The sequence below is a fragment of the Ranitomeya imitator genome, chromosome 2 (genome assembly GCF_032444005.1).
Source record: "Ranitomeya imitator isolate aRanImi1 chromosome 2, aRanImi1.pri, whole genome shotgun sequence".
NCBI lineage: Eukaryota > Metazoa > Chordata > Amphibia > Anura > Dendrobatidae > Ranitomeya > Ranitomeya imitator.
Genome location: NC_091283.1, coordinates 29,719,532 through 29,744,870, shown reverse-complemented (window position 1 = coordinate 29,744,870; position 25,339 = coordinate 29,719,532). Strand labels below are relative to the sequence as shown.

Sequence of the window (25,339 nt, the reverse complement as noted above, 5' to 3'; positions counted from 1 at the left end):
CATTAAAAGGATTTTGAAATGCGGCACTGGAGCCATTTAGAAAAGACTGTGTGAGTGTTATTTTTAGCAATATTTGTTATTTAATGGATAAAATGTCAATGTTTCTGTATCATGCCGACCGCTTCAACATAAATAGTCTGCCACAATTCTGTTGTCTGACAACCAGCGGCCAGGACTCGTACCCTGTCCCTAACACTAGGGGCGGCCTAGCTATCCCTGCTCATCAGGTTACGTTCGATAGTGAAGATGCTGGGGCTATGTACCTTGCTATACTCCTGAATCAGCCCTATATCTGTCCCCCTCCCAGAGAAGTGGGGAGCAATAGTGTATGCATATACACAAAACAGACAAACAAGGAAGGACGTAAAGGGATAAATAAATTTACAACCATACAAATATCCACTCACAGTTAACAGAGTTGTGCACCGGATAGTAAAGAGAGGGAAACTAAATAGGAGAAGACAGGGGATTGCATACAGCCAAAACACCTAGCAACGGTCACAGAACAACTCTTCAAAACGACTCTACCGAACACCGAATCATCCACTCCTCACCAGGCAGTACAAGACTTTACACTAGCAATCCAGATTGCCAGAGGCAAGAATGTATAGAAGAGGGGAGTGGCTGATACTGCACAGCTAAGATCATACATACAGGAAGCTACAGAGACTGCAAGCTGGGCAGTTTAACCCCTGCACTGCTGAAAGAAACCTACACCATTTAATATGAGGGAGAAGTGCTTATATTCAGTGGAGTACAAGAACTCAGACGCTGCAGTCTTCTGGCTCCTCTCTGTCTTGGTAAACCCATGACAGTACCCCCTCTTCTAAGCGGGGCCTCCAGAACCTCAGGGCCAGGTTTATCAGGATATGCTGTGTGAAAGGACTGGACCAACCTATCCTCATGGATGTCAGATGCACATCCTCTCTTCAGGACCATGACCCTTCCAATATATCAGATACCGAAGAGACCGACAAACCAAGCGAGAAGCCATGATCTTAGCTATCTGAAACTCAAAATTCCCATCAACTGTGACCAGATATGGAGGTAGTGGTGATGGGTCAGAGGATGCAACATATTTTTTTGAGCAAAGACCAGTGAAACTCATTGTGAATACTAAAAGTAGGTGGCAAAGCAAGGCAAAATGCTGCAGGATTGAAGATGGTCACAATGTTTTAAGGACCGATGAACCTTGGACCCAGTTTCCAAGAAGGAACCTTCAACTTAATGCTCCTCGATGACCACAACAAGTTATCGACACACTGGTCTGGAACCACCACACATCTCCAATCAACAACACTCTTTTATTTGGACCCCATCTACTCCAAATTATTACGAACCCCTTGCCACACAGACGTAATAAATGATGAAAATCATTCTTCAGGTATTGCAGACGAATTATTCTTATTAAAAGAGCTGAACTGAGGATGAAACTCGCAGGCCCCGAAAAAAACAGAGACTTACCAGTAGATTCATGACAACGGTTATTCACTGCAAATTTAGCTAGAGGTACAGTGGGGCAAAAAAGTATTTAGTCAGTCAGCAATAGTGCAAGTTCCACCACTTAAAAAGATGAGAGGCGTCTGTAATTTACATCATAGGTAGACCTCAACTATGGGAGACAAACTGAGAAAAAAAAATCTAGAAAATCACATTGTCTGTTTTTTTAACATTTTATTTGCATATGATGGTGGAAAATAAGTATTTGGTCAGAAACAAACAATCAAGATTTCTGGCTCCCACAGACCTGTAACTTCTTCTTTAAGAGTCTCCTCTTTCCTCCACTCATTACCTGTAGTAATGGCACCTGTTTAAACTTGTTATCAGTATAAAAAGACACCTGTGCACACCCTCAAGCAGTCTGACTCCAAACTCCACTATGGTGAAGACCAAAGAGCTGTCAAAGGACACCAGAAACAAAATTGTAGCCCTGCACCAGGCTGGGAAGACTGAATCTGCAATAGCCAACCAGCTTGGAGTGACGAAATCAACAGTGGGAGTAATAATTAGAAAATGGAAGACATACAAGACCACTGATAATCTCCCTCGATCTGGGGCTCCATGCAAAATCCCACCCCGTGGGGTCAGAATGATCACAAGAACGGTGAGCAAAAATCCCAGAACCACGCAGGGGGACCTAGTGAATGAACTGCAGAGAGCTGGGACCAATGTAACAAGGCCTACCATAAGTTACACACTACGCCACCATGGACTCAGATCCTGCAGTGCCAGACGTGTCCCACTGCTTAAGCCAGTACATGTCCGGGCCCGTCTGAAGTTTGCTAGAGAGCATTTGGATGATCCAGAGGAGTTTGGGGAGAATGTCCTATGGTCTGATGAAACCAAACTGGAACTGTTTGGTAGAAACACAACTTGTCGTGTTTGGAGGAAAAAGAATACTGAGTTGCATCCATCAAACACCATACCTACTGTAAAGCATGGTGGTGGAAACATCATGCTTTGGGGCTGTTTCTCTGCAAAGGGGCCAGGACGACTGATCCAGGTACATGAAAGAATGAATGGGGCCATGTATCGTGAGATTTTGAGTGCAAACCTCCTTCCATCAGCAAGGGCATTGAAGATGAAACGTGGATGGGTCTTTCAACATGACAATGATCCAAAACACACCGCCAGGGCAACGAAGGAGTGGCTTCATAAGAAGCATTTCAAGGTCCTGGAGTGGCCTAGCCAGTCTCCAGATCTCAACCCTATAGAAAACCTTTGGAGGGAGTTGAAAGTCCGTGTTGCCAAGCGAAAAGCCAAAAACATCACTGCTCTAGAGGAGATCTGCATGGAGGAATGGGCCAACATACCAACAACAGTGTGTGGCAACCTTGTGAAGACTTACAGAAAACGTTTGACCTCTGTCATTGCCAACAAAGGATATATTACAAAGTATTGAGATGAAATCTTGTTTCTGACCAAATACTTATTTTCCACAATAATATGCAAATAAAATGTTAAAAAAACAGACAATGTGATTTTCTGGATTTTTTTTTCTCGGTTTGTCTCCCATAGTTGAGGTCTACCTATGATGTAAATTACAGACGCCTCTCATCTTTTTAAGTGGTGGAACTTGCACTATTGCTGACTGACTAAATACTTTTTTGCCCCACTGTAAGTAGGTAACCCAATCCTCCTGATTCTCAGATACAATACATCTAAGATAGGTGTCAAGATTCTAGTTAATGCATTCAGTTTGCTCATTAGACTGTGGATGAATAGCTGAAGAAAATGACAAATGTATCCCCAACTGAGAGCAAAATGCTTTCCAAAATTTGAGTGAAAAGTAATGTTGGTAGTAAAGGTACAGAAACTAAATAGCAGAGGATGGGTGTGAAGACATAGCATTGTATCATAATTAACCAGATAACTATTTTTAGCAAGCCAGAAAGAATAGACTATTATCTATATGTTGACTTTTGAATGTAAGCATTTCTTTCTGGTTTGTCAAGAAAACTGGTTTTTGCTTTTGTAAGCCTGTAATATTGACATTTCATATAACATATTGTACTCTTATCCTTGATGACTAGTGATGTTTACTGATATTCTCATTATACATTGTGTATTCCAGATAGTTTGGTTACTTTAAAAAGAGAGGAGGAAAAACTATGAATAAAGATTAAATAATCAAGTAATGCAACTTGATCTAATCTCCATTTTTACCCTTTATGTCAATACTGAATGAATGAGATTTGTTTAGTATAAAAAGAGGTTACATGCCTCTATAGAAAGGGACAGAGAGAATGAGACACAGCCAGAGATTAAGCCAAGACATCCAGACATCCAAAGGACATTAGACAGGACAGCAGCACAACATCATGGCTCCATCACGAGGGACACAGATTTATTATTCTACAGGATACCAGCTTAGGGGATTTTGGCCCTGGCTCCATTGACCATCACTGAACCTTGGATACGTTTGGAGAAAGTCGGGATCGGGACCTGACGGTCACCAGGCTCCATGGAGATGTTCGGAGAAGCCAGGTTGTGACCCTGCAGTCAACTGGCCTTGTACCTGAATGGCCTGTCATCTTCCTACGCTTGTCATTACCTCCTCTCTATGTGCGTGACACAGATGGGGTAATCGACCCTGGAAGATGAAGCCAGGTTGTGACCCTCCAGTCAACTGGCCTAGTATCTGAATGGACTGTCATCTTCCTACACTTGTGATTACCTCCTCTCTGTGTGAGTGCCACAGGTGGGGTAGTTGACCCTAGAAGCTCTGAAGTAACAGCTGCCATTATCCCGGTTTGTGAGCGTAAGAGTGTGACACTGTAAGGTGAACTATCTTGGGGTATTTTGCTGTGACTGTTGTATGTGTTATCTGCCTGTTTTGTGGTTTAATAAAGCATTGCCACACCGTTTTACCCTCACCCTGTGTTGTCTGAGTAGTGTTATGCCCACGCTAAAAGGAGAGCGGGCATTTAGCGGGACGATCCCTGGTCCCCGTGGTTTTGGCTATCAGACCGAGGCGCCCGCCGACCCCAATGTCTTCACAATGGGGGATTGCATACAGACGAAACACCTAGCAACAGTCACAGAGCAACTCTCCAAAATGACTCTATCGAACACCGAATCTTCCACTCCCCACCAGGCAGTACAAGACTTAACATTGGCAATCCAGGTTGCCAGAGGGATAATGTATCAGAGATGGAAGTGGTGGATACTACACAACTGAGTACATCCAGGTAGGGAGCTCATAGACCCCAAGCTGAATAGTTTGCTGAAAGAAACTTGCACCATTTAACGTGAGGGAAAAATGCTTCTACTCAGTGCAAGAGTTCGAGTACTCAGACACTGCGGTCTTCTGGCCCCTCTGTGTCACAGTAAACCCATGATATTGCCATCATGAATGAGATGTACACCATAATTTCAACATAATTTCAATATTGTAAAATGAGGGTTTTACTCTACTTTTAGCAGTTTACTCCACTTACTCCAGTCCTGGGTGAAGTCCCGCAGCATACTACTGTGGTTGACCCTACAGGTATACACATCATCGCCAATGGATGTGACAATGAACGATAAAGAGGTCAGATACGTCAGGTCTAGTAATGGCAGGGTCGTCCTTTCCAACATGTCCTCCGAAATCTGTTGCCCATTCTTGTACCAAATTATGAAGATGTCTTTGGGGTAATGTCCATACGCCCGGCAGTGCACCACAAATGTGCCATTGTCTACTGGGATCTGGGTCACCTTCACAATTGGAACTTCTGTAGGAGAAATAACAAGAGTTTAGCCATACAAAGGTCAGTAACTACCGTCATGGACGCTATTAGCATGAGCACTGGGAGCTTTCCTGACGCACGGAGCGAAGGTGAAGTATATACACGGGGACTCATTGACCAACAGTATTGGATGAACCACTAATATTGCACATAGTGAGATACGATCTCAGTGAATTGTTGATGTGACCGCGTAATGACATTTACAGGAAGAAATAATAAGGAATTAGGAGAGACATACAAGACGCCATACACAGTCTTCTGGATAAGTCAAGCCCCTGCCGCCAGCCTCACCTTTCCTACTAAATGTGCAGTTTCCCAGTGACAGCAGGTCGGTGATGTGCGGGATACATGTATTCACCAAAATATGTCGGATTTCTTGTAGTACAGTTTTATTAGAATTAAACCTTTGTGCAAATCTCTCAGCATCCGGCGTCTCGGCTATAAACCTCGCCGACTCCACATTGAAATGCATAAATGGTTTTCCATCATAACGATAAATGAATGAAGCCTGGACTGTGCCGTTATCGTACAGCGAGCATCCTTCTAATACCTGCAGAATGTGAAATCCTACAGAGACAAAGATAATTCATCAGATTATTACATTAGTCCATGAAAAAGTCAGAAATAATGTCCGGTCTGTTCATGGTAGGATGCAATTACTCAGTGTACACCGCTAAAGAAAATGAAGCGAACACTTACCCGTCACAGTATAACACCACACCAAATAATCATTTAATGATATTTGGCCATCATCTGCAGGGAAAGATGCGGGCTCGGCGTGTGAGCCCGTATCAAAGTCAGGGGCGCGACATATGACGTATCTGTACATCATACGCACGTTGTCGTGACGAGGTTAAAGAAGAAGTCGTGGCAAAATATTTATTACCTAATACCTGCTAATTATGGACAAAACAGAATTCATCATCTTTCCCCCATCTCACTCTACCCCTCCACCAGACCTATCCATCAATGTCAATGGCTGCTCACTATCCCCAGTCCCACACGCCCGTTGCCTCGGGGTGATCCTCGACTCTGCACTCTCTTTCAAGCCACATATCCAAGCCCTTGCCTCCTCCTGTCATCTCAAACTCAAAAATATTTCCCGGATCCGTGCTTTCCTTGACCGCAACACTGCAAAAACGCTAGTGCATGCCCTTATCATCTCCCGCCTCGACTACTGCAACCTCTTACTCTCTGGCTTCCCCTCTAGCACTCTGGCACCGCTCCAATCCATCCTACACTCTGCTGCCCGACTAATCCACCTGTCCCCCCGCTATTCCGCAGCCTCTCCCCTGTGTCAAGCCCTTCACTGGCTTCCTATCGCCCAGAGACTCCAGTTCAAAACCCTCACACTGACATACAAAGCCATCCACAACCTGTCTCCTCCATACATCTGTGACATGGTCTCCCGGTACCTACCTACACGCAACCTCCGATCCTCCCAAGACCTCCTTCTCTACTCCCCTCTCATCTCTTCTTCCCATAACCGCATCCAAGACTTCTCCCGTGCTTCCCCCATACTCTGGAACTCTCTACCCCAACACATCAGACTCGCGCCTACCATAGAAACCTTCAAAAAGAACCTGAAGACTCATCTCTTCCGACAAGCCTACAGCCTGCAGTGATCCTCAACCTACTGAACAGCCGCACAGCCAGCTCTTCCCTCTCCTAGTGTATCCTCACCCACCCCCTGCAGACTGTGAGCCCTCGCGGGCAGGGTCCTCCCTCCTTATGTACTCGTGTGCCTTGTTATCTGCTCATGTTTAATGTATTTGTCTATATTTGCCCCGTATTCACATGTAAAGCGCCATGGAATAAATGGCGCTATAAAAATGTATAATAATAATAATAATAATTATGTAAGTAATTTAGTGTAGATGCATTAACCCCTTCAACACCATGTGATTTTTTTTTTTTTTGCTTTTCCAAATCCGTTTTTTTTTTATCCCCCTCTTTTGGATTCTGTCACCATTTTCTGACACCTTTTCAGTAACAATTTCCGTACCTTTTTTTTTTTTTTCCGTCGACGAAACTTGTTTTCTTTGCAACGTTTTGATTGCATTTTTTGCACTGGTTTGCAGCAACCTAAAAAATATAAATTCTGCTGCCCCCTCCCTATAGTGTTCACAGTATGGGATAAATATTTTCCATTTAATTTGAATTTTTTTATGTTGTTATGTTTTTATTTCGTCCTCTTAGGTGACTTGAACTTATTGCCTAAACGATACGCAGTAATACTTTAGTATTGCGGTGTACGGTTAAAGAGGAGCTGTGATCGGGACAACAAAGTCCAGATTTTGCTCTTTTTTTCTTCCGTCCTCCTCAGCGCAGTGAATGGAAGGTGTAGACCCATCACTGCACGCCCAAATGTCAGTACAGGATCCATCTCGGAAGGAGAGGGAAGGTAATGTCATTTTGAAGAAGGGCAACGGATAGGGTGACATGAGAAATGCGGAGGGTCACTGTGAATAATCAGACAATATGTTAACGTGAGGTCCAACTACAGACTTGTGACCTGATAATGGTGAACCTTTGGGTTTTATAAAAAAGGAAAGAATATGCAAACAGATATTTTATTAACAAAATGAACAATCGATGTGGCTGGGACGCACTCTAAAGTGCAGAATAAACATAAGTGCCCAAAGTGTAGACATGCTCAAAAAATAGAGTAAATGGATCAAAAAACAATCAATAATTACAAATAGATCCTCCTACCCATGACTATAGAGGTTGCCACACACTCCGCCCCGACGCGCGTTTTGTGTGGGCTAGCAGTAGGCCCCCGGAAATCATGGGTAAGAGGATCTATTTGTAATTATTGATTGTGGTCTAATGTTCAGCTATCGCCTATATTTATAAAAAATTCTCACTGGAGGTTTTTACTACATTTATGCTGACACGACCACACTGGATGTTTTTTTGATCCATTTTTGCACTGTCACTTTATTGATACATGTATTGGATCTATTATCGCACTGTCACTTTAGTCGGACTTGTATGGACATAGAAAAACATATACATATATATTTTCCTCTTACTCTTGCTTAGTGGTGTTGCACTTTTGCTGCACCTGTTTTTCCCTTTTTTCAATTTCTGTCAATGGGCAAATTTGCCAGTAATATATTGCGCATTTTTTGTAATTGGTGTATTATAATAAAAATATTTGTGATAAATTCAATTTGGATGCACTACTCTATTTTTTGAGAATGTCTACAATTTGATGGAAGCGTATCCATAGCTATTGCAATGAGTGGTTGTGGTAAATAGCCGTACACCACTTTTTTTACTATGTGGTCTGTGCCTAAGATTTTGTATTCTATAAGTGCCCAAAATGCAACATGAAGATAAAACGCTGGAAATGTATGAAGGCCACTTACCCTCCGTGTGATTCGTATGATAAGAGATATTGTGTAGAAGCCTTTGCATAATGATCTGTATATAATAAAATTGTACACTTGCATCCAGTAAAGTTGCATATGGACTTTTATACCAGGGAACGCGACGTTCCACCACTTCATCGTCGCCGTTGTACCACATTAGAGTGACGTCGTCCAGCGTCCGTCTCATCGTGTATGAAGTCATATTTGATGTAAAATCAGTGGTTACAGTGTCATAGAAATAATGAGAGTGATCGCCTGTGTGAGACATGAAACGTGCCGGGGTTGTAGTTATAAAAAAATCACATTAATGTTTCTACTGTATATTCTACATCAATTATACCTAATCCCTTCCCCCCGACAGACAACTTTCATTTTTGCGTTTCCAGGATTTCCTCCCCTTCTTCCAAGAGCCGTAACTTTTTATTTTTCCAACCATACAGCTCTATAAACGCTTGTTTTTGTGGGACGAGTTGTATTTTTGAATGAGACCATTCAATTTTACCATAAAATGGACTAAAAAAATGGGAAAAATGTGCAGTGAAATGGTGAAAAAATGCAATTCAGCCATTCCTTTTTGGATGATCAGTGAGATTTCAGCGATGCAAAAAAATGGAAAAGTTTCTTACTAGCTTAATAAAAAATATTTGTCTTGTGCTGCTAGTTACTAAGATTTATCACTTTTCTTTATTTTTCTGCTGATTTAGCTGGATTTGTGCTGTTTCTTTTGTATGGCGTGCTATAGCTTTTTTATGGTACCATTTTGGGGTACATGCAACATTCTGGTCACTATTTTGGAAAGGTGTAACAACTGAAAATGGTAATTTTAGCACAATAACAAATATACCGGTACATGTTTTTTTTTTTTTTAATTCTTTTTAACTGGGGAAAAGCGGATGACTCAAATTTTTCTGATTTTTTTTTTCAATATTTTTAAAACATAGTCCCCATAGGGAACTTATTGCGATCATTTGTTATATAATTTGTAAATACTTTAGTTACAAAGTACTAATCACTTTTTTTCTGTAAAGCCCAGCTTCAAATATGCAATTTAATTTTTACATTAAGCCTTTTTTGACAAAAAGCGACAAGTCGCATGCTCTACTAAAATTATGCAAAATTTGTGCGAAAAATTCAGATGCTCATGAAATAAATCAAGGAGGGAGACCAGAGAACATTTGTGCTAAAATCATGCAACTTTTTAAAAGGTGTGAGATAGCGCTTACTAAGTGTGTTGGGGGACACTCGCTTGGCAGCGATATACTGTAGACAGGCACAAAGGAACGGGTTTCTCACACAAACAGTCCATTCAGTTTATTATACAGTCATAAACCGTACCATGCACAGTTCATTATATACATTTTACATACTGTACAGTATACATTTTAACTCTGATACTTCATATACGGCTTTAACTCACAGTTCAGACCCTACACCCGCCAGTGCTCCTCTGACTAGTTCCCGGGGGTGTCTGTGCGCCGTATTAAAGTCTACTCACATAGCATCACGATATGAGATTGCAGTCTCTAAACACGCCGGTCCTCCTCTGACCTGTTGCTGTGGGTGATCGCACAGTTCATAGAAACCCCTTTATCTGGAGTTACCTTCCTGGAGCTCTTGCTCCACACGCTGACTCCTTGTCAGTACGCACTCCTGGGAAGCAGCCTAACGGGGATCACTGTCCTTGCAACCAGGGCACTCATGACAGTCCAGACTCTCCGACGGTAGCTCCCCAATGCAGTGCTGTCATCGACTCGGCACATTCGGACCTTCCATGCACTTTTCAGGAAGTCCGTCCCTACCTGGGACCTTCCAACACACAGGCCTCTCTATGTGCTATTCAGGACGTCCGTCCCCACTTGGGACCGTCCAACACACAGGTTGCCAGGCCCCAAAGCCTCACCACGTGCTTTTCAGGGAGATAGCACTCCCAACACATAGGCTTTTCCAGGACCTTGCACATGGACCATTAAGATCCAAACACTCTCCCCCACAGAGACCATGTGACCCGCCCAACTCTCCAACTAACCTGGTAAGCCTCCCTTTACAACTATACAAATACTTATGGGACTACAGGTCCCAGAACAACAACATTACTGGCTTACAGCGCAGACTCCCTCTGCGACACATACCGACCATTTACAATCATGCCGGACACTGCTTCATTATCACCATTACAGTTACACCTCCATGTTTATCCTGAGGAGCACATACAGCGCCCCCTATCTGTAACAGGGGTCACTGCATCACAAAAGTCACAATCGATGAATCAGCCAAAAACATTTGGAAACCGCAAACTTCGCCCACAATGGCGAATATAAAAAAGGTGCAAATGAAAACCACCAAAAATTAGACAAAAACAGACGCAAATGCAATAATGAATTGTGACCTAAACTTTCCACCGCAGCCAAACTCCAAGACGAATCATTTACAATATCACATAATATTGTCCAGATATGAAAGTCTACAGATAATGTATGAAGCAGATAAGTAACGTTACCTGCACAAGCGAAGCGAATGGCGACCATAAGGAATAAGACTTCAGAAAATCTGCTTCTGCCCATGTTGGCGCAGCTTCCTGGTGTCTTCTTCGTCTCTGATATAACCTGGGACTGGCACAGATCACACTATTGCCACACTTTATATCCGAGGGCTGTAAACTGTGTCGCCACCCTCCATGTAAGTCCCTATTATACCCACATGATCACACAGACTGGCATTGTCTAAAACAACACTTACTATTAATATGCTCTATAGACCAAGAAAAACAAAAGGCAATTTCCATCTTTGTAATGAATACCGAAGTTACCAGGAAGTTAGATGTGAGGATTTAATTTGGGGATCTTGAATAAAGAAGGCAATCGAAGTTGGAAATCACTTTATTCACACAAGATAATAATAAGAAAAACAGTTGGAGAATAAACATCTATAGGTCATATGGCAGGAGGAATCCTGCCGAAAATGAGAACATTGTTAATAAATCTGGGGTTCACAACCTTTTGATAAAATTTGTACATTATTCAGTAAACCCATAGTCCAAAGTATTAGTTGCGGTCACTTCGACAGGAATAAATACATATCCTGGCATGAAATCCCATGCCAGAAAAGAAGTGAAGGAGAAGAAAATTATTTTCAATAAAAGAGTAAATTTTATTACATAAATAAATAAATCTGTACACAAAACAAAATAAAAAATGATGAAAAAGAACAGGGGGGGTGGTGGAAAAAACACCAGACTACCACGGGATCAATAACACAAAAGATGGCAAACTCCAAAAATGGATGAAAGCAGGAAGCCCAAAATAAAGCTAAGTAGCAATGTGGGCTATAACAAGCATATTAGCGGCACAGCCACAAAACAGAATATACGGTAATTATAGATATGAGGCTGCTACAGATAAAAAATACACATACCCTAGAAAATGAGCTGCCACTTGAAGCAATCAAATCAAAGAGGATATTAGTAATGCGGCCTCATATATATACAGGTCCTTCTCAAAAAATTAGCATATAGTGTTAAATTTCATTATTTACCATAATGTAATGATTACAATTAAACTTTCATATATTATAGATTCATTATCCACCAACTGAAATTTGTCAGGTCTTTTATTGTTTTAATACTGATGATTTTGGCATACAACTCCTGATAACCCAAAAAACCTGTCTCAATAAATTAGCATATTTCACCCATCCAATCAAATAAAAGTGTTTTTTAATAACAAACAAAAAACCCATCAAATAATAATGTTCAGTTATGCACTCAATACTTGGTCGGGAATCCTTTGGCAGAAATGACTGCTTCAATGCGGCGTGGCATGGAGGCAATCAGCCTGTGACACTGCTGAGATGTTATGGAGGCCCAGGATGCTTCAATAGCGGCCTTAAGCTCATCCAGAGTGTTGGGTCTTGCGTCTCTCAACTTTCTCTTCACAATATCCCACAGATTCTCTATGGGGTTCAGGTCAGGAGAGTTGGCAGGCCAATTGAGCACAGTAATACCATGGTCAGTAAACCATTTACCAGTGGTTTTGGCACTGTGAGCAGGTGCCAGGTCGTGCTGAAAAATGAAATCTTCATCTCCATAAAGCATTTCAGCCGATGGAAGCATGAAGTGCTCCAAAATCTCCTGATAGCTAGCTGCATTGACCCTGCCCTTGATGAAACACAGTGGACCAACACTAGCAGCTGACATGGCACCCCACACCATCACTGACTGTGGGTACTTGACACTGGACTTCAGGCATTTTGGCATTTCCTTCTCCCCAGTCTTCCTCCAGACTCTGGCACCTTGATTTCCCAATGACATGCAAAATTTGCTTTCATCAGAAAAAAGTACTTGGGACCACTTAGCAACAGTCCAGTGCTGCTTCTCTGTAGCCCAGGTCAGGCGCCTCTGCCGCTGTTTATGGTTCAAAAGTGGCTTTACCTGGGGAATGCGGCACCTGTAGCCCATTTCCTGCACACGCCTGTGCACGGTGGCTCTGGATGTTTCCACACCAGACTCAGTCCACTGCTTCCTCAGGTTCCCCAAGGTCTGGAATCGGTCCTTCTCCACAATCTTCCTCAGGGTCCGGTCTCCTCTTCTCGTTGTACAGCGGTTTCTGCCACATTGTTTCCTTCCAACAGACTTACCATTGAGGTGCCTTGATACAGCACTCTGGGAACAGCCTATTTGTTGAGAAATTTCTTTCTGGGTCTTACCCTCTTGCTTGAGGGTGTCAATGATGGCCTTCTTGACATCTGTCAGGTCGCTAGTCTTACCCATGATGGGGGTTTTGAGTAATGAACCAGGCAGGGAGTTTATAAAAGCCTCAGGTATCTTTTGCATGTGTTTAGAGTTAATTAGTTGATTCAGAAGATTAGGGTAATAGGTCGTTTAGAGAACCTTTTCTTGATATGCTAATTTATTGAGACAGGTTTTTTGGGTTATCAGGAGTTGTATGCCAAAATCATCAGTATTAAAACAATAAAAGACCTGACAAATTTCAGTTGGTGGATAATGAATCTATAATATATGAAAGTTTAATTGTAATCATTACATTATGGTAAATAATGAAATTTAACACTATATGCTAATTTTTTGAGAAGGACCTGTATATATATATATACCTATAGCAGATAAATGGTGTGAGTTCCCTAGTAGCGGCTGCCAGAAGAACCAATACCTAGATAGCAGAGCAGAGCAGAAAGACAATGGAAACCAGAGAATGCAACCGAAGTTGTTAGTACACCTGGTATGTGCGAACACTAACTAGTGCCTAAAGGTACCTTCACACTCAGCGACGCTGCAGCGACACCGACAACGATGCCGATCGCTGCAGCGTCACTGTTTGGTCGCTGGAGAGCTGTCACACAGACCGCTCTCCAGCGACCAACGATCCCGAGGTCCCCGGGTAACCAGGGTAAACATCGGGTTACTAAGCGCAGGGCCGCGCTTAGTAACCCGATGTTTACCCTGGTTACCAGCGTAAAAGTAAAAAAAACAAACACTACATACTTACCTACCGCTGTCTGTCCCCGGCGCTCTGCTCTGCACTCCTCCTGCACTGGCTGTGAGCACAGCGGCCGGAAAGCAGAGCGGTGACGTCACCGCTCTGCTTTCCGGCTGACCGACGCTCACAGCCAGTGCAGGAGGAGTGCAGAGCAGAACGCCGGGGACAGACAGCGGTAGGTAAGTATGTAGTGTTTGTTTTTTTTACTTTTACGCTGGTAACCAGGGTAAACATCGGGTTACTAAGCGCGGCCCTGCGACCAACGATCTCCCAGCAGGGGCCTGATCGTTGGTCGCTGTCACACATAACGATTTGCTTAACGATATCGTTGCTACGTCACAAAAAGCAACGATATCAATAACGATATCGTTATGTGTGAAGGTACCTTAAGAATGTCTGAATGGTATAAAGAAGGCTTAGCCGAAAAAGGGTGATAAATATTACCTGTAGTATTGATGTTAGACAGGAGAGGGGGCTTTGAATAAATTGTATTGATATGCATCAGTGGTATCTGTATTTAGGAGAGGGGGCTGTGCCTGCTAGGAGGTGCCAGTGCCGTGATCCCGAGCTCGACGAGCGCCGTTTCGCACAAGCTTCTTTAACAGGGGCACGCCCTGATATGTATTTATAGATGTTATTCAGTTCGGTCTGTCGTCACACATGTTATACACCTGGGGCGAAGGGCCGGATGTTATACACCAAGGGCTAGGGGAAGGATATTATACACTAGGGGTGGAGGGCTGGATGTTATACACTAGGGGTGGAGGACCAGATGTTATAAACTAGGGGGAGGACCAGATGTTATACACTAGGGGTGGAGGGCTAGATGTTATACACTAGGGGTGGAGGACCATATGTTATAAACTAGGGGGGAGGACCAGATGTTATACACTAGGGGTGGAGGACCAGATGTTATAAACTAGGGGGAGGACCAGATGTTATACACTAGGGGTGGAGGGCTAGATGTTATACACTAGGGGTGGAGGACCATATGTTATAAACTAGGGGGGAGGACCAGATGTTATACACTAGGGGTGGAGGGCTAGATGTTATACACTAGGGGTGGAGGACCAGATGTTATACACTAGGGGTGGAGGACCAGATGTTATACACCAAGGGCTAGGGGAAGGATATTATACACTAGGGGTGGAGGGCTGGATGTTATACACTAGCGGTAGAGGGCCAGAAGTTATAAACTAGGGGTGGAGGACCAGATGTTATACACTAGGGGTGGAGGGCTAGATGTTATACACTAGGGGTGGAGGGTCAGATCTTATAAACTAGGGGAGGAGGGCCAGAGGTTGTATACTAGGAGTGGAGGACCAGATGTTATAAACTAGAGGTGGAGGACCAGATGTTATACACTAGGGGTAGAGGGCCAGATGTTATAAACTAGGGGTGGAGGACCAGATGTTATACACTAGGGGTGGAGGGCCAGATGTTATACACTAGGGGTGGAGGGCTAGATGTTATACTCTAGGGGTGGAGGGACATATCTTATAAACTAGGGGTGGAGTGCCAGATGTTATACACTAGGGGTGGAGGGTCAGATCCTATAAACTAGGGGTGGAGGGCCAGAGGTTGTACACTAGGGGTGGAGGACCAGATGTTATACGCTAGGGGTGGAGGAGCAGATGTTATACACTAGGGGTGGAGGGTCAGATCTTATAAACTAGGGGTGGAAGGCCAGAGGTTATACACTAGGGGTGGAGGACCAGATGTTATACACTAGGGGTTGAGGGGCAGGTGTTATACACTAGGGGTGGAGGGACAATGTTATACACCAGGAGCGAGGGACCATAGGTTATATATCGGGGCAATGGAATCTGATTTTATAGACCGACAGAAATGTAATGATAGATACGCCACCCAATGACTCCCTTTAAATAGTGACCATTGTTTTCATTTTTATTTCATAAATGAATAATGCACATGAAATTAAGAAACTTTGTAAGATATCTTATCAGAACGACAATTTGCCACATTAGTGTTGGGAGCGGATATTGATCTTCATGTCTTTAGTGTTTGGGGATTTGTGACTTGTTCTTTATTCCCGCTCTGTTAGTCTCATTGTCTTCTGCTGATTGCAAAGGACACTGAACCAAACACAATGATAACGATGACGAGGATGACAGCCAGGCAGATACCGATTACTGCCCCAACAGAGGGGCCAGAGGGGGCGCTGCTGAGATTACCAAAATCACCAGAAATCCCTGTTTAGGAAAAAAAAAAGTTTTATGTCCATTAATGATTGTATCTATGTCTACACATATAATTAAGGGATTGAGTAAAATACTTTTGGCATATCAATGTAAGAAGAGGAAGAAGAGGCGCCATAGAATAGAAAAAGCAAGAAAGACAAGAGAAACCTCATGAGGGATTATTGCTCGGTGAGATAAAAGGCAAAGTTAGTTTGTCATTTGTCATTACTCCTTCTGTAAAAACTTGAAGAATTTTGAAACGTGGCGCTGCTCCCAGTCAGGAAACACCGATTGCTGATTTATTTATTTTTTTCGGAACGTTCATTATTTCGTAGATAAAATGTCAACGTTTCTGCATCATGCCGATCCCTTCATCAGGAATATTCACCATGAATGTAATATACACTGATGTCAAATTTAATTAGCATATGCGGTGACAAATAGTGGCACAAGGGGACTCGTAACCCATGTGCCCAGATCCTTACGTTATGAAGCCCTTTACCATTTTCTACTTTTTAGCTTGTGGTCACTTTGACATTTCTGTTCACTGATTAACTGCAGGAGAAAAAAAAAGCCAAAAGCAGCCAAATGTATAGAGCTCCCATGAGAGTTTGTGCTATTGCCACCATGATCTCCATATAATGGCCCTCAGTTAATATATTGTAGCAGAAACACGATTGACGAATAATTGGTAGACTTGTTTGTTAAAGAGGTTATCTCCATAATAAATATTTATCACAGGAGAATAATATGGGGCGGCCGTCCATCGTGTATTCTAGCTGCTCCATACGTTTCGCCAGCACCAGAAATGAATAATTTATTACCTATATTCTAAAAAATCGTTAATAAATGTTTATTCTGAGAGAGAAGTACAACCCGGGACATGGTGGCCATCTGGGGAGCAGCTCTGGAGGTGCCTATCGGAGGTTGTCAGTCTGTCCAGGCAGTTATAATGAGCGGAGAGCGGCCAGAACACGGTGGTGTCCTCTGGTGGTCGCGATGCTCTGCAGAGTCATTGCTGGAGCTTGTGGTGGACGTGTCATCGTGACTCCCTGTTTAAGGCACAGAGATTGATGAACACTCGCTGGTGCTAGGAACATGGTCTCCTCCTGACTTTGGACCTTAAGATATCTATGAAGTTTTTTTTTTTGCTTAAAGTTTGTCTTAAAGTCGGTGAAATACAGAGTGTTACTCCTCGTTGTTTCCATCGATTACTTTGTAACTTTTCCGGTCTTCTGCGCTTATGAACTTTTGTGGGTTTCGCCTATAAACAATGGCAGTATTCCACTACGAGGCTCGTTATTACTCTGCTTTGTTTTTTTTTGACTGTATGGAGCGATAGGAAATCAATACTGTAAAATAATGGTTTCACTCTACTTTAAGCAGTTTACTCCACTTACACTAGTCCTGGGCGAAGTCCCGCAGCATACTACTGTGGTTGACCTTACAGGTGTACACATCATCGGCCATGGACGTGACATTAAACGATAAAGAGGTCAGATACGTCAGGTCCAATAATGGCAGCGTCGTCCTTTCCATCATCTCTGACGACATCTGTTCTCCATTCTTGTACCACATTATGGAGATGTCTTTGGGGTAATGTCCATACGCCCGGCAGCGCACCACAAATGTGCCATTGTCTACTGGGACATGGGTCACCTTCACAACCGGAGCTTCTGCAAAAGGAAAAACAAAGTGTAATCAGGGGCTTCACTAGAGTCTGTTGGGCCCCAATGCAAAATTTGGACCTGGGTCTACGTCCGCATGTTCATCTTGTAGCATTTCATATCCTGTGAAGACGTACGTGTTTGCCCTCATGTAACAATTGCCTTCTGTATAAATGTCACCAATATTGTGCCTCTGCCTGTAATAATGTCCCCAAGCCAGGGCCTCTTCCAGGTATAATGTCCTACACCCTGGGCCTTTTTGTTGTATCATGTCCCTTATCTTGAACCACTTCCAGTAATATATGTCCCCCATCCTGGTATAATATATCCCATCCTGGGCCCCTTCCAGTAATATATGTCCCCCATCCTGGTATAATGTGCCCATCCTGGGCCCCTTCCAATAATATATGTCCCCCATCATCGTATAATGTGCCCCTTTCTGGGCCCCTTCTAGTAGTATATGTCCCCCATCCTGGTATAATGTACCCCATCCTGGGCCCTTTCAGTAATATATGTTCCCTAGTGGTATAATGTACCCCATCCTGGGCCCCTTCCAGTAATATATGCCCCCCATCCTGGTATAATGTGCCCCATCCTGGGCCCCTTCCAGTAGTATATGTCCCCCATCCTGGTATAATGTCCCCCATCCTGGGCCCCTTCCAATAATATATGTCCCCCATCGTCTTATAATGTGCCCCATTCTGGGCCCCTTCTAGTAATATATGTCCCCTAGTGGTATAATGTGCCCCATCCTGGGCCCCTTCCAGTAATATATGTCCCCCATCCTGGTATAATGTCCCCCATCCTGGGCTCCTTCCAGTAATATATGTCCCCCATCCTGGTATAATGTCCCCCATCCTGGGCCCCTTCCAGTAATATATGTCCCCCATCGTCGAATAATGTGCCCCTCTCTGGGCCCCTTCCCAGAATATATGTCTCCCATCCTGGTATAATGTGCCCCATCCTGGGCCGCTTCCCGGAATATATGTCTCCCATCGTCGTATAATGTGCCCCATTCTGGGCCCCTTCCAGTAGAATATGCCTCCCATCCTGGTATAATGTGCCCCATCCTGGGCCCCTTCCAGTAATATTTGTCCCCCATCGTGGTATAATGTCCCCCATCCTGGGCTCCTTCCAGTAATATATGTCCCCCATCCTGGTATAATGTGCCCCATCCTGGACCCCTTCCAGTAGAATATGCCTCCCATCCTGGTATAATGTGCCCCATCCTGGGCCCCTTCCAGTAATATTTGTCCCCCATCGTGGTATAATGTCCCCCATCCTGGGCTCCTTCCAGTAATATATGTCCCCCATCCTGGTATAATGTGCCCCATTCTGGGCCCCTTCCAGTAGAATATGCCTCCCATCCTGGTATAATGTGCCCCATCCTGGGCCCCTTCCAGTAATATATGTCCCCCATCCTGGTATAATGTCCCCCCATCCTGGGCTCCTTCCAGTAATATATGTCCCCCATCCTGGTATAATGTGCTCCATTCTGGGCCCCTTCCAGTAATATATGTCCCCCATCCTGGTATAATGTCCCCCCATCCTGGGCTCCTTCCAGTAATATATGTCCCCCATCCTGATATAATGTGCCCCATTCTGGGCCCCTTCCAGTAATATATGTCCCCCATCCTGGTATAATGTCCCCCCATCCTGGGCTCCTTCCAGTAATATATGTCCCCCAACCTGGTATAATGTGCCCCATTCTGGGCCCCTTCCAGTAATATATGTCCCCCATCCTGGTATAATGTCCCCCCATCCTGGGCTCCTTCCAGTAATATATGTCCCCCATCCTGGTATAATGTCCCCCCATCCTGGGCTCCTTCCAGTAATATATGTCCCCCATCCTGGTATAATGTCCCCCATCCTGGGCTCCTTCCAGTAATATATGTCCCCCATCCAGGTATAATGTGCCCCATCCTGTACCCCTTCCAGTAATATATGTCCCCCATCCTGGTATAATGTCCCCCATCCTGGGTCCCTTCCAGTAATATATGTCCCCCATCCTGGTATAATGTGCTTCATTGTGGGCTCCTTCCAGTAATATATGTCCCCCATCCTGGTATAATGTGCTTCATTGTGGGCTCCTTCCAGTAATATATGTCCCCCATCCTGGTATAATGTGCCCCATCCTGGGTGATATCCATGTTCTGTGGCTCTTTTAGAATATATATATATAAAAAAAATAAGTTTCTAATCACCGGATCTTACAATGTGCGGTGTCCTCTTCCATAGGCTTCTGCACCAGATGTGGAAAAGGACATCTCGGGGGAGCGGTGGAAGGTGAGTACAATCATTTACTTTTTTTAGCTTCAGCGTGAAAGCAACAGCTATGTGCCACCGGTGACTTACACGCCAAAGTCAGCTGCCTACCTCTGATTGGTCGGCAGCATGTATTGCAGTGCAGGGACCTGGCGGGTCTCTGCACTGGAATACATTTCAACTGAATGTGCATCCCCGGACGCACATCCAGTTGAAATAACTACTGCCGTCAGAGGGCCTCCATCCAGCACGAGCCCGGTCGCACCCTCTGCTTTTGGACATGAAGTCAGCCGAAAACTGTCCCTTTATAAAATATACAATGATGGAAGAAAACGGAGCAGCGCTTTCTTATGGACAATATTAGTGTGAGCACTGGGAGCTTTCCTGGCACACGGAGTGGACGTGAAGTATAAAGTTACATGGAGCCTTATTGTAGAACGGTATTGGATAAAGCGGTAATATTGTACTTGGGGAGATATGAGGATGAGCTCTGATAGATTGTGGCTGTTGATGTACGATGACATTGACCAGCGGAAATAATAAGGAAACATACACAGTCTTCTGGATAGGCCGAGCCCCTGCCGCCAGCCTTACCTTTCCTACTAAATGTGCAGTTTCCCAGTGACAGTAGTTCGGTGATGTGCGGGATACATGTATTCACAAACATTTTTCGGATTTCTTGTAGTTCAGATTCATTAAAATTAAATCTTTGTGCAATTTTCTGGGCATCCGGCGTCTCGGCTATAAACCTTGCCGACTCCATATTCAGAGACATAAATGGTTTTCCATCCAGATGATGACTCAGTGAAGCCAGGACCGTGCCGTTATCACGTAACGTGCATCCATATAACGCCTGCAGAATGTGGAATCCTAAAAAATAGGAAAAATGCTCAAAAAAATTGAAAGAAAAGAGAGAACTTATATTTTGTCCATTCATTGTATAATACAGTTATCCAATATACACCCCCTCCAAAAAATCAACACTTACTCATCACAGTATCGCGCCAGCTCAATTAAAGGGAATCTGTCAGCAGGTTTTTGCTATGTAATCTGAACACAACAGGAGATGGGGGCTGAAACACAGATTTCAGAGATGTATCACTTATTAGGCTGTGTGCCGTTGTTTACTTACAGTGAAGGTTTCATCACCAGGGCATTATCACTGCCAGGACTGTTGCTCATGTGACTTCTAGTCCAACCACGCCCCCTCCTGTGATAAGCAGCTCACTCTCAATAGACAATGTACACAGAGAGCCTGGTGTAGGCGGAGTTATATGTGGTGTGGGCGGGGTCATCTTGCTCAGCTCTGCTATTTGCTACATCTAAGAATCTGATAGTTTACTGGGTACAGATGTGAAACAGAGTAACACATCGCTGGAATCAGGTTCTCTTTTCCTACATTATGCTGCTCTCAGATAACGTAGCAAATACGTGATTCCATTTAAAGGGGTTCGCCCAGTATTGGATAGCCTCTTTAGGTCTATAAGACTCAGAACAAGGCAGCATAGACTTCATAACACTACTGACCTGAGGATTAACCCTATATCTCCAGGTTAACAGCATTATCTGACAAGACACGTTCACTGTTTAAAGGGGCTGGGCACCTTTGGGTGCAATTTCGTTTTTACCTTAATGCATGTATTTGTGGCTACAAACATTTTTTGCAATTGGATTTCATTAAAAAAATTACACTGTTTGCCTTCTATAGTCTCTGCTTTGTATTCTCTACTGCTGGCTGCAGAATGAGTTAACTGGGAATGCATCGGTGAGCTCATTCGCATGGTCGGTGACACATATCTGTCATTTTATGACCACATCAAAGTTGAATGTGTGGTGAAACAAAGAGCCTGTAAAAAAAAAAACTAACTGCAAAATGTTTAGCAAAAAGAAATTGCAAAAAATTGATGATTTACAACCGTAAATATATGAACATAATAGATATAAAATAACAAAACATTGTCCCTAGAAGTGGACAACGCCTTTAAGCGACACTTTTAAATACTGTATATATATATAAAATGTGCATTAAAATATGGAGATATAACACCCAATACGACAATCTGACGCATGAGGTCGCAGGTTAGGGTCACACTGGCATCCAATAAAGAAAAAAAGGGCTTTTTCACATATTTTGGAAAACAAAAACACAAATTGATGGATTCAATATGAAAGCAATGCTCCAACTGGGTTTTAAAAATGGCTGTGTGCTTGTCATGTCTAATAATCACCCTACCTGGTGCATTCCTTCCCTTCTGTTCCAAGATGGCCACCGCACCGCTATAGCATGGGACGTGGAGTGGGGAGTCTAAACTACGTCTCCCTGCCTAATCCTATGCCACAGCTTAAGGAAGGCAGGTGTAATGTCCACACGGTGTAAGGAATTTAAGAGAGAGTAAGCTTTAACTGTATTTTATTCTTCTCTTTTCCTCCAGCACACAGCATAACAGCAGCATAAGATTTCCTCCTCAGGCTAGAACTGAAACTGAAACTACTCTCAACTCACGCTCTCGCAGATCTAATTCTTATACATTACATCATCCCCCTTTTTTTTAATATATATATATATATATATATATTAACAACCTAAAACAAATATTGACAATGTAACAACACGAAAATGTCCAAGAAAAACCATATGTCTGCATTGTCTTATTTCCCTTTTTTTTAAACAATATCTCTTCAATAAGTCTCGATGGAGCCCTTCTTTCCCGTGTAGGGTAATGTCTGCGTTCATTGGGGGTGTCCAGTGCTGACGGATCAGTCACCTCTTGTTGGTCCTCTCCACTGTCGGGTATCAAATCTTCCACTGGTGGGAGTTCATTACCATTGTTCTGCGGTATGATTTTAAAATGTGAGGAATTTCGAGTGATGGAGTGTCCGTCTCGCTCAGCCGTGACCATACTGCCTTTTCTCTCAGTAACATTATATTTTGCAGGACTATATACAGCTGAGGTTTTGTTGGTTGATTTTTGACGCACAACAACCATATCACCTCTTTTGATGGCACATGGCTGTGCCCGTCGCCTTCTGTCTGCATAATGTTTCATGGCTTGCTTGTTAAAGAAATCCGTTGATCGCACTGAAGAGTCATTTGGTAAGGGATGACTGGTCACATCAGGGATCCGTGTACGAAGAGTTCTGCTGAACATTAGATGAGATGGCGCAGCATTAGTGGTGGAATGTGGCGTGTATTGCGGTAATTGCGCAGGAATTTGTATAGTGACTGTTTCAGCGGGGTGTGCTCCAGGCTAGCTGCCTTGATTCGTTTCCCCATGGTGCGCATGAAACGTTCTACGATTCCATTAGCTTGCGGCCAGCAAGGTGTGATTTTTCTGTGGCTGAACCCCAAGTATTCAGAAAACTGTGCAAACACATGTCCATTGAATGGAGGTCCATTATCTGTTTTGACCACTCTTGGAATGCCATATGCAGAGAATATGTCGTCCAGTTCTGGTATGACACTATTAGCAGACGTTGAAGAGATGAATGAAATGACAGGGTATCTAGAATATTCATCAATTGTTACTAGAATGTATTGGCCATTTGGTAATGGTCCATATATGTCGACTGCCACTTCCTCCCATACAGCAGTGGGTAACGGAGACATTTGTAATGGCTCTAGAGTTGATGATGGAGTAATTAATTGACAAGTGGAGCAATGTCCAATCTTCTCTTCCACCAATTTATCCATATTTGGGAACCACACTTTTTCTCTGAGTAACTTTTTTGTGCCAACAATTCCTAGATGACCTTCGTGTGCTATCTGTATGACTAGGTTGCGCAAGGCCTTAGGTACAACCAGTTTGGTACCACGAAGGATGAGTTGATCTTCAGTGACTGATAATTCCTCACGTACATTTGAAAATAGTTTTAACTCTTTCAGATCAATCCCATCTTCAGGAAATTGTTTCTTTTAAATTTCATGCCACCTTCTATTTTGGATAATTTGTATTAAGGCACAGAGTGTCTTGTCACTTGTTGTCGTATTCACAAACTGATCAACAGAAAGTGCTTTTGGCACGGCGTGAGCTGCAACAAAGTGGATGTATTCTTCAATGGAGGAATGCACAGGTAAATCATCATTCGTGGGATGTCTTGAGAGATAATCAGCCGGATTGCTGTATTTTCCAGGTTTGTGAACAATTTTGTAATTATAGTCCTGTAGACGTAGACCCCATCGTTCAATCCGTGCTGGCATTTTAGCTCGGGGATTTCCAAAAATTGTAAGGAGAGCTTGATGATCTGTGACAATAGTGAAGGGAGCGCCATAGAGAAATAAGTGAAAGTGTTCACATCCCCAGACGACTGCCAAGCTTTCTTTTTCAGGTTGTGAATACTTTCTTTCAGTGCTTGTTAAGCTTTTACTTGCATAAGAAATGATGTGGGGACTTTGATTGTCATCCTTGTATTGTGCTAAAATTGCACCCAGTCCCACGGGACTAGCATCCACAATCAGTTTGGTTCGAAGAGCTGGATCAAAATAGGCCATGGTGGTTGTTGAGCAGAGTTCGTTTTTGATTGTTTCAAAAGAGGCCTGACAGTCTTGGGACCATTGAAAAACACAATTTTGTTTTGTAAGTTCCCTTAATGGAGTGCTGATTGTCGAAAAATTTGGACTATATCTAGCACAGTAACTTGCCATTCCAAGAAAAGAGCGCACTTCACTGGCATCCTGTGGAATTGAAGCTGCTCTGATGGATTTCACTTTCTTGGGATCAGGTCGTACTCCTTCCGCCGAGAAAATGTGACCATAGAACTCCAATGAATTTTTATCAAATTCGCATTTTTCTTTGTTTAAAGTGAGTCCAGCAGAGAGCAGACATTCAAAGATAGCATATAGAGCACGATTATGTTCAGCTTGAGTTTTCCCAAAAACCAGTAAGTCATCACTGTAATTAAAGGCATTTGGAATATGTTGAATGACGCTCCTTATCGTATCCTGAAAAATTTCTGCTGCTGAGCAGACCCCAAACGTCAATCTTTTGTATCTTCTGAGACCCACATGGGTGGAAAATGTTGTTAAGTATCTGGATTCTGGACTCAATTCTAATTGATGATAGCCCTTATTGAGGTCGAGCTTTGAAAAAACAGTTGCTCCATTTA

The 25,339-nt window shown here is 43.3% G+C and overlaps 1 protein-coding gene across 2 annotated transcripts in view; it reads right to left on the bottom strand.

Annotated features, from left to right (window-relative positions):
* Positions 1–25,339, bottom strand: part of LOC138661552 (major histocompatibility complex class I-related gene protein-like) — a 107,005-nt gene that overhangs the window by 54,337 nt on the left and 27,329 nt on the right. For both annotated transcript variants that reach the window (XM_069746352.1, XM_069746354.1), the window contains exons 2-5: positions 20,831–21,106; positions 8,609–8,866; positions 5,523–5,798; positions 4,941–5,216 (exon numbers count right to left, since the gene is read on the bottom strand). In XM_069746352.1, the coding sequence (XP_069602453.1) occupies positions 4,941–5,216; positions 5,523–5,798; positions 8,609–8,866; positions 20,831–21,106 (1,086 nt within the window). The remainder of the gene's footprint in view (positions 1–4,940; positions 5,217–5,522; positions 5,799–8,608; positions 8,867–20,830; positions 21,107–25,339) is intronic.